The 14,386-nt window shown below is 48.7% G+C and overlaps 1 protein-coding gene across 2 annotated transcripts in view; it reads right to left on the bottom strand.

The window, feature by feature from the left end:
* The window catches only part of LOC140426151 (dihydropyrimidine dehydrogenase [NADP(+)]-like), a 1,098,238-nt gene that overhangs the window by 254,205 nt on the left and 829,647 nt on the right, over positions 1-14,386 (bottom strand). For both annotated transcript variants that reach the window (XM_072510567.1, XM_072510568.1), the window contains one exon: positions 2,954-3,022. In XM_072510567.1, the coding sequence (XP_072366668.1) occupies positions 2,954-3,022 (69 nt within the window). The remainder of the gene's footprint in view (positions 1-2,953; positions 3,023-14,386) is intronic.

The following is a 14,386-nucleotide window of genomic DNA, read 5'->3' on the forward strand; positions in this document are numbered from 1 at the left end:
CTCTGATACACCAGAAGGTTCGAGGCAGGTTGGGTTCAGGTTCGAAATTGTTAACTTCCCACCTGACCCAAACACACCAGGGATTAAAATTGCACCTCATGTTTCAGACGCATTACATGCTAATCTCAGGATTTGTACATCCGTGTGGCAACAAGAAATAAAATGTAGGAAATCAATCACTTACTATGCAAGTTATTGTGAACAGATGTACATCACAGGAGAACAATGAAATGCATTTTATTTTAATTTTACCTCCATGAAAAAGGAAAACTAATGGCAGTATTCCGTTACCCAGTCCCTCTACCGAAATGCATGGCCATGCCTGTGACCCTACCATCTCACCCAATCTCTCTATTCCCATCATCTCAACTACAGGCAAGGCCATCTCTGATCACTTCTTCATATACCTTGCCACTCACATTCCCCTTCAAATCTCACTTGATTCGGCATGCTCCCCTGAAAAAATATTCTCCCTCAAGTTGCGTGCAAAGGGGTTTTCAAAATCCTGTCTAACCCTTGGCCCTCCATTCACCACAGTGAGTCATAGTGTCATAGATGTTTACGGCATGGAAACAGGCCCTTTGGCCCAGCTTGTCCATGCTGCCCAGTTTCTATCACTAAGCTAGTCCCACTTGCCCTCATTTAGCCCATATCCCTCTATACCCATCCTGCACATGTAACTAACTGCTTTTTAAAAGACAAAATCATACCCACCTCTACCACTGCCTCTGGCAGCCCGCTGCAGATGCTCACCACCCTCCGTATGAAAAACTTCCCCCCTGGTCTCTTTTGTATCTCTCCCCCCTCACCTTAACCCATGCCCTCTATTTTTAGACTCCTCTATCTTCGGGAAAAAATGTTGTCTATCTACCTTATCGATGCTCCTCAGTATTTTATAGACCTCTAGAAGATCACCCCTAAGGGAAAAAAGTCCCAGCCTATCCAGCCTCTCCTCATAGCTCAGACCATCAAGTCCTGGTAGCATCCTCGTAAATCACTTCTGAACTCTTTCTTGTTTAACAATATCCTTCCTATAATAGGGTGACCAGAACTGAACACAGTATTCCATGTGTGGTCTTACCAATGTCTTGTACAACTTCAACAAGACGGCCCAACTCCTGTACTCAATATTTTGACCAATAAAACCTAGCATGCTGAATGCCTTCTTCACCACTCTGTCCACCTGCGACTCCACCTTCAAGGAGCTATGAACCTGTTTACACAGGTACCTGTCTGTGCAATTCATCTTTAGTGGACTGGTCCTCAGTAAAACCCTTAATCTCTCTCAGTCTTGGTACGTGCTCCCATTTCATCTCTTCGCATCCACGGGAAGCCATTTGAACGGTAATACAACACAATCGACTTATGCCATGTGGTTCCCAGAAGTTCAAAATAATCAGACTTTTAGAATCAATTACTGGAACTTCATCAAATGTATTTATTGCAGTTCTGTATGTGGCTGATGGACTGATACATGGCTGCTTGGTACACTGACTGTAGCAGTAGCAAGTGGTATGGCATTCTGATTATGCACATAAACCGACACATGACAATATCGCTAATAAATCATATCAGAATAATATGACAACATTCATCACCAGATCCGGAAATTGGATCACATCGGATCGCATTTGATGTTTCTGCATAAGAGCTAGCATATTCTCAAAAATGATGAGCCTTAAAATTACAGAACCATTTTCTGTCAGAAAGTTGCTGAAATTAAATTCAACTTCAAGAAATATTGGAAATAGAAAGCTGGCATAATTTAAAACTGATTAAATATCATAAAAGACCAACTAGTTCTTCAGTGTTCTTTAGGGAATGATATCAATTGTCCTAACCTGGTTTGGCCTGTACATGACTGCAGTCCAGCCCTTGTGAAGGTGGTTAACTCGTCTAACTACGCTCAGAAATAGCTATTCAGTTGTATTAAACTACGGCGATAGAGTCTAGTTTTATTCATAGAGGTGCTAGTTGAATGAATATAGCTAAATAAGCAAGATATTAAAAGTGTCCTGACTATTTCCGTCATTGTCTCATACAATAAATTATCCATTGTATTCCAGCACTGAGAACGTATTGTCTCTGTCTAATCAATTAATCAATTCTTAATGTCTCCTCCAAGCTATGAAACATAGCAGGTGTGAGAAAACATATCCAGTACATTTCCTAAGACTGCGCATACAGACACTAAGCTAGTTTTGATAGGCCCCAGTCAATCTTAACAAATGTCCAATGTTTGATTAACAAGTTATCCTCTAAGGAACAGACATTCATTTGAACAAACCAGGAAGTTTCAGCTGAGAATTAGAAGCCAATGAACGTAAATGAGGGTTAAACCAGAGAAAATAATTCCCTTAAAAGTAAGACCTCGTGGTCGAGGTCTTTGATCCTGAATTCTTGAATCATTTACCTGTTTGTTTGCATTAAAGTGATTTTCTTTTGTGCTTAACACATTTTGCCATGTGCTTGACTTTTTTATGTATTGTTTGATATTTTGTTTCCAAGTTTTTATTCAGTTCTTATTGAAGTGTTTACCAGTGAGTAATTAGCAATAATATAGTCGTATTTTTGACACCTCTCACCAACCGGACCAATGATTCTTATTCGAAGGTAAAATAAGAGTCCCAACTTATGGCAAAGAATAGCACCTGAACTACATGTATTTCAACTCCACCATATCTGTAGGCAACTAAGAAAGGGAAATACCAGCCTTGCCCAAATCATTTGTTGGAATTAATTGTCCTTCCCAACCTGTCTCTAAATCAGTAGGTGCTGAAATGAAAATTCATCTCATTTTGACGGATATGTGTGAAGTAAAACTGCAAACAGCACTAAATATTCATTGTTCATGCATAATTATTTTACCTCCCAAAAATGTAATGTGAATCTCAGTGAAATTGTTCGAACTGATTCTGTCGTGAAATAGAAAACGCACAACTAAAAGACCTACCTCGGCCATTTTTGCAAGTTCTATCCAATCATTCTTGTTGTAAGTGCACATGAGACTGGCAATAACAATCTAAAAAAAAAGAAATTTGATTAAATGTCTGTTACAGAAGTGTTAACAAATAATGTCTGTGAAAAGATCAAGTTACACCAACAAATAGAATTTCATAGAATTTACAGTGCAGAAGGAGGCCATTCAGCCCATCGAGTCTGCACCGGCTCTTGGTAAGAGCACCCTACCCAAGGTCCACACCTCCACCCTGTCCCCATAACCCAGTAACCTCACCCAACACTAAGGGCAATTTTGGACGCTAAGAGCAATTTAGCGTGGCCAATTCACCTAACCTGCACATCTTTGGACTGTGGGAGGAAACCGGAGCACCCGGAGGAAACCCACGCACACACGGGGAGAATGTGCAGACTCCGCACAGACAGTGACCAAGCCGGGAATCGAACCTGGGACCCTGGAGCTGTGAAGCAATTGCGCGAACCACAATGCTACCGTGCTGCCCACTCTGTACTCTGTAGCTTGTAAACCACCTTTTTGGGGTGTTTCTAATGAAAAACTAAATATGTCAAGCTCATAGTCCCCTAATATTGAGCAGTCCTCTTCAACCTTCTTCCCCAAATCCATAGACAAGGCTATCCTGGTCAGCCCAGTATTTCAGTCTGTTTTCTGTTTCATTGAATTTATTTCTTCCCATCTCTCCTTGTGCAGTCTTTTCATATCAACATCTGTGTTTCTTCCAATACCTTCCGTAACTTTAACAGTTTCTAGTGTCCTGGCCCTAACCATTTCATCTTCAGTATGGATGTCTAATCCTGCTACACCTCCATTTCCCAGCAGGATGTGCCCAGGGCTCTCCATTTCTTCTTTGAGCTTAAACCCAACCAGACCCGATCCACCACCACCCTCCTCTGCCTAGCTGACCTTCTTCTCACTCTAAACAATTTCTTGTCCAACTCCAATTACTTCCTCCAAATAAAAGGTGTTGCTATGTGTATCCACATGGGTCCTAGCGATGTCTGCCTTTCTGTAGAATATGTGGAACACATCAAGACCAGACCAGGTAAGGACGGCCGATTTCCTTCCATGAAGGATATTAATGAACCAGGTGGGTTTTTATGACAATCGGCAATGGATTGATGGTAATCATTGGGCTTTTAATTCCAGTTTATATTACTGAATTCAAATTTCACCACGTGTCATGGTGGGATTTGAACCCGAGTCCCCACAGCATTTCCCAGGGTCTCTGGATTACCAGTCCAGTGACAATACCGCTACACCACTGCCTCCCCAAGTAGTGCCAAAGGAGTGCCTCCAGTGCCAAAGTTATCGCCAAAGCCTCATTTGACATAGTTAACTTGCTACTAACAACGTGCACTCTTAGGCCTCGATCTAACTGAATGGGAACAGGATCCGTAACGAGCGCGTTTAGCCGGGTGCTTCCCAGCTTTCGCAGCACCAAAAAACACCATGCTATCTATTAGGATTCTAATTATATTCGCATCCTCAGCAGAGAGCTCCCTGACAAGGCTGCACTTAGTTTCCCGTGCTGAGGAGCTCCGTTCACCAGAAGTCCACAGTACAGGGAAATGACATCCCGATCCCTCGATCGCCAACACGACCCCCGAATCCCCAAGTCACCTATAAAGGGGATTCTTGCACCCCTTCTGCATCCCACCACTCCCGCCCAGGGTAACCCACGAGCCCACACCACACCGTGGAAAAAATGCCAGTCTGGTACATTGGCACTGCCATCCTGGCATCCTGGCAGTGGCCTTGCCAGCTGGGATACCCCAATTTGTGGGGACCAGTACTGAGCGGCACTCACCCGAGATGTCCGAGGCACGGGGATTAGATCCCAGGCCTGGGGTAGATTGTGGGAATGCATATTAGAGTGAGACTAGATGTCTCACTCTAATATGCAGATTCGCAAAATAGTGACCCCACTCATAATGGGCGAGATTCACATTGCGACGTCTCACAAGATCACATTAGATCTCGGGAGGCGTGGCGAGCCGGGTAGATCCCGGAAGAGGGAACTCCTGGCATCTACTGGCTGCACCGTGCTGCCTCTCGGGCGCAGCGCAGCTGGTAGATCGCACTCTTAGTTTGTACTTACTATTTACGATGGTGTGAGAATAAAAAGGTCTTCAAATCAATTTATCTTTTAGTCGTTCAAAAGATGGATGTGTTACCGACGAGGGAAGTATTTGTTGCCCATCCCTAAGTGCCCCCCTGAAGGTGGTGGTGAACCACCTTGAACTGCTGCAGTCCATGTGGTTAAGTACATCCGCATTATTTGGGATGGAGTTCCAGGATTTTGATCCAGCGCCACTGAAGGGACGGTGAGGATGGTGTGTGGATTTGGAGGGGAACTTGCAGGTGGTTATGGTCCCATGTGTCTGCTGTCCTTGCCCTTCTGCATGGTAGAGGTTGTGGGTTTGGAAGGCGCTGTCGAAGGTGCCTGGGTGAGATGATGCCGTGCCTCCTCACTGCTGCCACAGTGTGTCAATGGTGGAGGGATTGAAAGTTTTAGATGGTGGATGGCCTGCCAATCAATCAGGCTACTCTGTCCTGCATTGTATTGGGCTGCTTGAGTGTTGTTGGAACCGTACGCAACCAGGCTAGTGGAGCATGTTCCATCACACCCCAGGCTTGTGCCTTGCGGATGCTGGACATGCTTTCGGAATTTAGGAGGCGAGTTAATCACCTCAGAATTTTCAGCTATGAAGAGAGGCTGGTTAGGCTAGGCTTGTTCTCCTTAGAGCAGAGAAGACTGAGGCGGGGACCTTATTATATAAAATTAAGAGGAACATAGATAGGGTAGATAGGAAGAACCTTTTCCCCTTCATAGAGGGTTCAATAACCAAGGTACACAGATATACGGTTAAGGGGCAGGAGATTTAGAAGGGATTGAGGAAAACCTTTTTCACCCACAGGATGGTGGGAATCTGGAACTCACTGCCTGAAAGGGTGGTAGAGGCGGGAACCCTCACAACATTTAAGAAGCGGTTAATGCAAGGAATACAAGGCTATAGAATACAAGGCGATGGATTAGTGCTGGGAAATTAGATTAGAATAGATAGGTGTTTGATGGCCAACACAGACATGATGGACCGAAGGGCCTCTTTCTGTACTGTAAAACTCTATTATTCTAACCTTTGACCTTCTCTTGCAAGTCATTGTATTCATATGGCCGGTCTAGTTAAGTAACATGCAGAATGTTGATGCTGGGGCGTTCAGAGATGGTAACTGTAGTATAAGGGTATAGTTTTTAAAGGGTTAAAGTTGGGTAGCAGAGTGCTGTCCACACAGTGATGTAAGAAGGCACATGTAGTGAATAGAGACTTGCTGTTAACATACAGGAGACTATGAAGACTTCCTTAACAGATATGATCTGTAGTCAACACCATTACAACAGTAATTACATTCAATGTCCAGGGACGATGGTTAGAGTCTCTCTTGTTGGAGACCCATAGAATCCATACAGTGCAGAAGGAGGCCATTCAGTCTGCATTGATCCTCTGAAAGAGCACACTACCTGTCCCCGCCCTATCCCCGCGCATTGATCATGGCCAATCCACCTAACTTGCACATCTGTGGACTGTGGGAGGAAACCAAAGCACCCAGACGAAGCCCACATGGACACAGGGGAATGTGAAAATTCTACATAGACAGTGACCCAAGACCCAAATCAAACCCAGGTCCCTGGCACTGTGAGGCAGTAGTGCTAATCACTGTGCTGCAATGACCAATTAGATGGTCATTGCTTGACAATTCTATGGTGTGAATGCTACATGCCATTTACCAGCCCAAGCCTGAATGTTGTCTAATAGTTGCTGCATTTGGACATCGACTGCTTGAATAACTTAGGAGTTGCAACTGGTACTGAACAATGTACAATCATCAAAGGAAATCCACTCTTATGACCTTACATTGGGGGAAAGATCATTGACGAAGAAGCCAAAAATGTTTGGGTCTAGTACATTTCCCTGAGGTACTCCTGCAGTGATACCCTGTGGCTGAGATGATTGGCCTCCAACAACCGCAACCATCTTCCTTTTGCCACGTATGACTCCAACTAGTGGAGAGCTTTCCCCCTGATTCCCATTGACTTCAATTTTGGCAGGGCTTTTTGAAATGTCACACTCAGTCGAGTGCTGCCTTGAGGAGAAAATGGAGGTAATGATGTCCCAGGCACCTGCTGCACTTCTTCTTCTAGAATAAAGAAAGCTTAGAGGAAAGTGAAAAAAGAAATAAGAAAAGTAAAGTGAGATTGTGGGAAGAAGTTAGCAGTTAACAGAAAAGTGAATCCAACATCTTCTAAAGCGATAGAAAGAGTAAAGGGTTGTTCAAAAAAGAACACATAAAGAAGTCCAGCAACTACAGGCCGGTTAGTTTAACCTTGTGGTGGGAAAACTCTTTGAAACAATAACCTGGAACACAATTAACAGCCACTTGGTTGCAGGCAGATTTATTAAGGAAATCCAGCAAAAACTTGTTAAGTGCAAATTGGTTTTGACTAACTTGACTGAGTTTTTGATGAGGTAAATGTTGATGAAGGTAATGTAATTGATGTGGTGTACATAGACTTCCAAAAGGAATTTGACAAGATGCAAAACAGGCTTGTCAACAAAAGTAAAGTCTAGTATGTAGATTGTCCGACCAGAGGGGAGGCCATATTAGATTTGGTATTTGGTAATGAACCAGGACAAGTGATAGATTTGTTAGTGGGGGAGCATTTTGGAGATAGTGACCACAATTCTGTGACTTTCACTTTAGTAATGGAGAGGGATACGTGTGTGCAACAGGGCAAGGTTTACAATTGGGGGACGGGTAAATACGATGCTGTCAGACAAGAACTGAAGTGCATAAGTTGGGAACACAGGCTGTCAGGGAAGTACACAATTGAAATGTGGAACTTGTTCAAGGAACAGATACTACGTGTCCTTGATATGTATGTCCCTGTCAGGCAGGGAAGCGATGGTCGAGTGAGGGAACAATGGTTGACAAGAGAGGTTGAATGTCTTGTTAAGAGGAAGAAGGAGACTTATGTAAGGCTGAGGAAACAAGGTTCAGACAGGGCGCTGGAGGGATACAAGATAGCCAGGAGGGAACTGAAGAAAGGGATTAGGAGAGCTAAGAGAGGGCATGAAAAATCTTTGGCGGGTAGGATCAAGGAAAACCCCAAGGCCTATTACACATATGTGAGAAATATGAGATTGACTAGAGCGAGGGTAGATCCGATCAAGAACAGTGGTGGGAGATTGTGTATTGGAGATAGGAGAGATCTTGAATGAGTACTTTTCTTCAGTATTTACGAATGAGAGGGCCAATATTGTTGGAGAGGACAGTGTGAAACAAACTGGTAAGCTCGAGGAGATACTTGTTAGGAAGGAAGATGTGTTGGGCATTTTGAAAACTTGAGGATAGACAAGTCCCCCGGGCCTGACGGGATATATGCAAGGATTCTATGGGAAGCAAGAGATGAATTGCAGAGCCATTGGCAATGATCTTTTCATTCTCACTGTCAACAAGGGTGGTATCAGGGGTTTGGAGAGTGGCGAATGTCGTGCCCATGTTCAAAAATGGGAATAGGGATAACCCTGGGAATTACAGGCCAGTTAGTCTTACTTTGATGGTTAGCAAAGTAATGAAGAGGGTATTGAGGGATAGGATTTCTGAGCATCTGGAAAGACACTGCTTGATTAGGGACAGTCAGCACGGATTTGTGAGGGGTAGGTCTTGCCTCACAAGTCTTGTTGAATTCTTTGAGGAGGTGACCAAGCACTTGGCTGAAGGTAAAGCAGTGGATGTTGTGTACATGGATTTTAGTAAGGCATTTGACAAGGTTCCCCATGGTAGACTTATGTAGAAAGTAAGGAGACATGGGATAGTGGAAAATTTGGCCAGTTGGATAACGAACTGGCTAACCGATAGAAGTCAGAGAGTGGTGGTGGATGGCAAATATTCAGCCTGAAGCCCAGTTACCAATGGCGTACCGCAGGGATCAGTTCTGGGTCCTCTGCTGTTTGTGATTTTCATTAATGAATTGGATGAGGGAGTTGAAGGGTGGGTCAGTAAATTTGCAGACAATACGAAGATTGGTGGAGTTGTGGATAGTGAGGAGGGCTGTTGTCGGCTGCAAAGAGACATAGATAGGATGCAGAGCTGGGCTGAGAAGTGGCAGATGGAGTTTAACTCTGAAAAGTGTGCGGTTGTCCATTTTAGAAGGACAAATATGAATGCGGAATACAAGGTTAACGGTAGGATTCTTGGCAATGTGGAGGAGCAGAGAGATCTTGGGGTCAATGTTCATAGATCTTTGAAAGTTGCCACTCACGTGGGTAGAGCTGTGAAGAAGGCCTATGGTATGCTAGCGTTCATTAGCAGAGGGATTGAATTTAAGAGCCGTGAGGTGATGATGCAGCTGGCCACATTTGGAGTACTGTGTGCTGTTCTGGCTGCCTCATTTTAGGAAGGATGTGGAAGCTTTGGAAAAGGTGCAAAGGAGATTTACCAGGATGTTGCCTGGAATGGAGAGTAGGTCTTACGAGGAAAGGTTGAAGGTGCTAGGCCTTTTCTCATTAGAACGGAGAAGGATGAGGGGAGACTTGATAGAGGTTTATAAGATGATCAGGGGAATAGATATTTTTTTTAAAAAATAATTTTTATTAAGGTTTTCACAGAATATCAATAACAAAATGAAAAAGGAACCCAACAGGGTTAAATACAAAACAGTCAAAAAAACAACCCTCCATACCCCCCTCTCCCCTGTACATAAATAATAAATTAACACCCCGACTTAACACAAAGCCAACATAGCAAATATATACACCCCCTCAGATCCCCCAGGGTAAATAAACAAAAATAAAGTAAACACCCCCCCACTCCCCCGAGTTGCTGCTGCCATTGACCAATGTCTACCGTTCTGCCAGGAAGTCTAAGAAAGGTTGCCACCGCCTGAAGAACCCTTGTACCGACCCCCTCAAGGCGAATTTCACCCTCTCCAACTTAATAAACCCGCCATATCGTTGATCCAGGATTCCATGCTTGGGGGCCTCACGTCCTTCCACTGAAGAAGAATCCTTCACCGGGCTACCAGGGACGCAAAGGCCAGAATACCGGCCTCTTTCGCCTCCTGCACTCCAGGCTCCTCTGCAACCCCAAATATTGCGAGCCCCCAGCCCGGTTTGACCCTGGAATCTACCACCCTCGACACCGTCCTCGCTACGCCCTTCCAAAATTCCTCCAGCGCTGGGCATGCCCAGAACATATGGGTGTGGTTTTCTGGGCTCCCTGAGCACCTAACACACCTGTCCTCACCCCCAAAAAACCGGCTCATCCTTGTCCCGGTCATGTGTGCCCTGTGCAGCACCTTAAACTGTATGAGGCTGAGCCTCGCGCACGAAGATGAAGAGTTCACCCTCCCTAAGGCATCTGCCCACGTCCCTTCCTCAATTTCCTCTCCCAACTCCTCCTCCCACTTACCTTTCACCTCCAGCACCGAGGCCTCCTCCTCCTCCTGCATCACCTGGTAAGTTTACGGGATCTTCCCCACTCCAACACCCCCCCCCGCCCCCCCCCCCCTCCCCGAGAGCACCCTATCCTGTACTGTGCGTGGCAGCAGCCGCGGGAATTCCACCACTTGCCGCCTGGCAAACGGCCTTACCTGTAAGTACCTGAAGGTGTTCCCCGGGGGAGCCCATACTTCTGCTCCAACTCACCCAGGCTCGCGAACTTCCCGTCCACAAACAGGTCTCCCAACCTTCATATCCCTGCCCTGTGCCACCCCAAAAACCCTCCATCTGTCCTCTCTGGGATGAACTGGTGGTTCCCCCGTATTGAGGTCCACACCGAGGCCCCAACTTCCCCCTTGTGCCGCCTCCACTGCCCCCAGATTTTGAGGGCAGCCGCCACTACCGGGCTCGTGGTATACCTCCTTGGAGGGAGCGGCAGCGGCGCCGTTGCCAGCGTCCCCAGGCTAGTACCCACACAGGACACCATCTCCAGTCTCTTCCATGCAGCCCCCTCCCCCTCCATCACCCACTTGCGCACCATCGTCGCATTGGTGGCCCAGTAGTACCTACAGAGGTTGGGCAGCGCCAGCCCCCCCCTATCTCTACTCCGCTCCAGGAACACCCTTCTCACCCTCAGAGTCCCTCGCGCCCACACAAACCCCATTATGCTCCTGTTCACCCACCTAAAAAAGGCCTTCGAGATAAACACAGGGAGGCACTGGAACAGGAACAAAAACCTTGGGAGCACCGTCATTTTGACTGACTGCACCCTACCCGCCAAGGACAGCGGCAACGCGTCCCACCTCTTGAACTCCTCCTCCATTTGCTCCACCAGCCTTGTGAAATTAAGCCTATGCAGGGCCCCCCAGCTCCTGGCCACCTGGACCCCCAAATACCTGAAGCTCCTCTCCGCCCTTTTTAGTGGGTGCTCGCCAATCCCCGTCTCCTGATCCCCTGGGTGAACCACGAACATCTCGCTCTTCCCCATGTTGAGCTTGTACCCTGAGAAATCCCCAAACTCCCTGAGGATTCTCATTACCTGCGGCATTCCCCCCACAGGGTCCGCCACATATAACAGCAAGTCGTCCGCATAGAGCGAGACCCGATGCTCCTCCCCACCCCGCACCAACCCCCTCCAGTTCCTCGACTCCCTCAGTGCCATAGCCAGGGGTTCAATCGCCAGTGCGAAGAGCAGGGGGGACAGGGGACACCCCTGCCTCGTCCCTCGGTGCAACCGAACGTACACAGACCTCCTCCTGTTCATGGCCACACTCGCCATCGGGACCTCATACAACAGCCTGACCCACCTGACAAACCCCTCCCCAAACCCAAACCTCTTCAGCACCTCCCACAGGTGTACCCCCACTCTACCCTATCGAAGGCTTTCTCAGTGTCCTTCGCCACCACTATCTCCGTCTCCCCCTCCCTCGCGGCATCATGACAAAGTTCAGAAGCCTCCGCACATTCGCGTTCAACTGCCTCCCCTTCACAAACCCAGTCTGGTCTTCGTGGATGACCTGCGGCACACAATCCTCAATCCTCGTGACTAAGACCTTCGCCAGCACCTTGGCATCTATGTTTAGCAACGAAATCGGCCTGTAAGACCCACACTGCAGGGGATCCTTGTCCCGCTTCAGGATCAAGGAGATCAGTGCCCGGGGCATCGCCGGGGGCAAAGCCCCCCCTCCCTTGCCTCATTAAAGGTCCTACCTAGCAACGGGCCCAACAGGTCCATATATGTTTGATAGAATTCGACCGGGAAACCATCCGGCCCCGGTGTCTTCCCCGCCTGCATGCTCCCTATCCATTTGGTCAGCTCCTCCAGCCCAATTGGGGCCCCCAATCCCGCCACCAGTCCCTCCTCCACCGTCGGAAACCTCAATTGGTCCAGAAAGCAGCCCATCCCTCCCTCCTCCAGTGGGGGCTCGGACCGATACAATTCCTCATAAAAGTCCCTGAAGACCCCATTGATGCCAACCCTACTCCGCACCACGCTCCCTCCCCTGTCCTTAACTCCCCCAATCTCCCTAGCTGCGTCCCGCTTCCGAAGCTGATGCGCCAGCATCCGGCTTGCCTTTTCCCCATACTCATAAATCGCCCCCTGGGCCTTCCTCCACTGCACCACCGCCTTCCTGGTGGTCACCAGGTCGAATTCAGCCTGGAGGCTGCGCCTCTTCCTCAACAGTCCTTCCTCAGGCACCTCCGCATACCTCCTGTCTACCCTCACCATCTCCCCCACCAGCCTCTCCCTCTGCTCCCTCCTCTCCTTGTGGGCCCTAATGGTGATCAGCTCTCCCCTAACCACCGCCTTCAGCGCCTCCCATACCATCCCCACTCGGACCTCCCCGTTATCATTGGCCTCCAGGTACCTATCTATGCTTCCTCGGACCTGCTCACTCACCTCCTCGTCCGCCAACAGCCCCACCTCCAAACGCCACAACGGGCGCTGGTCCCTCTCCACCCAATGCGGGGCGTGATCCGAAATGGCTATCGCCGAGTACTCAGTATCCTCTACTCTCGCTATCAGCGCCCTGCTCAAAATAAAAAAGCCAATCCGGGAATAAGCCTTATGGACATGTGAGAAGAATGAAAATTCCCTAGCCCCCGGTCTTGCAAATCTCCAAGGGTCCACCCCTCCCATCTGGTCCATAAACTCCCTCAGCACCTTAGCCGCCGTCGGCTTTCTACCCATCCTAGACCTGGAGCGATCCAGTGCCGGATCCAACACCGTGTTAAAGTCTCCCCCCATTATCAGGCCCCCCACTTCCATATCTGGGATCTGACCCAACATGCGGCGCATAAAACCCGCATCGTCCCAGTTCGGAGCATACATATTGACCAGTACCACCCTCTCTCCCTGCAGCTTACCACTAACCATTACGTACCTACCGCCATTATCTGCCACAATGCTCGACGCCTCAAACGACACCTTCTTTCCCACCAAGATCGCCACCCCTCGACTTTTGGCATCCAGCCCCGAATGAAACACCTGACCTACCCACCCTTTCCTCAATCTTACCTGGTCTGCCACCTTCAGGTGTGTCTCCTGGAGCATGACCACATCCGCCTTCAGCCCCTTCAGGTGTGCGAACATGCGGGCCCGCTTAACCGGCCTGTTCAGTCCCCTTACATTCTCAGGTTATCAGCCGGATATGGGGGCTACCCGCCCCCCTCCCCCACCGATTAGCCATAACTCCTCCTCGGCCAGCCACGTGCCCGCACCCCATGCCCGGCCCGTTCCCCACGGCGGCAGACCCCCGTCTCGACCCCCCCCCCCACTCGCTCCAGCTCCCCCTTGACCATTGCAGTAGCAACTCGATTCCCCCCCCCCCCCCCCGGCTAGGACCCCTCCTAGCTGCTTTATTCCCCCCATTGCACTTCCGCAAGTCAGCTGACTCCTGCTGACCCCGGCCACTCCCGCCTCTCCTTCGACTCCTCCCATTGTGTGACACACCCTCCTTTTCCATTTCCCATCCGCAGGCTCTCCACCTTCCCCTTCCATCCCAAGTGCAGGAAACAACCCTCGCTTTCCCGCCCCGGCCCGCCCCCTCCAGTCTTCAGCGCGGGGAAAAAGCCCGCGCTTACCACCTACCCGACCCCGCCACCTCTGACGCAGCTCCTTTTACAGGCCCAGTCCCCTTACCCCCGACTCAGGCCTCCCCCTCCCCCGTGGGGCCCCATCACACTGCCGGCCATTCACCCATGTTCCATTTGCTTACCCCCCTCCAAGTGCCCCCCCCCGACCAACCCAACCAAAGCAGTGCCCAACCCATCCTAACCAAACCAGAAAGACGAAAACAAGAGCAAAGGACCCCCCCTCAAAAAGTAACATATCAACCGCAATCCCCAAAAGCCCATCCCGACCCTCAATCTGTATCCAACTTCTCGGCCTGAACAAAGGCCCACGCCT

This window comes from Scyliorhinus torazame, chromosome 7 (genome assembly GCF_047496885.1).
Source record: "Scyliorhinus torazame isolate Kashiwa2021f chromosome 7, sScyTor2.1, whole genome shotgun sequence".
In the NCBI taxonomy this organism is placed as follows: domain Eukaryota; kingdom Metazoa; phylum Chordata; class Chondrichthyes; order Carcharhiniformes; family Scyliorhinidae; genus Scyliorhinus; species Scyliorhinus torazame.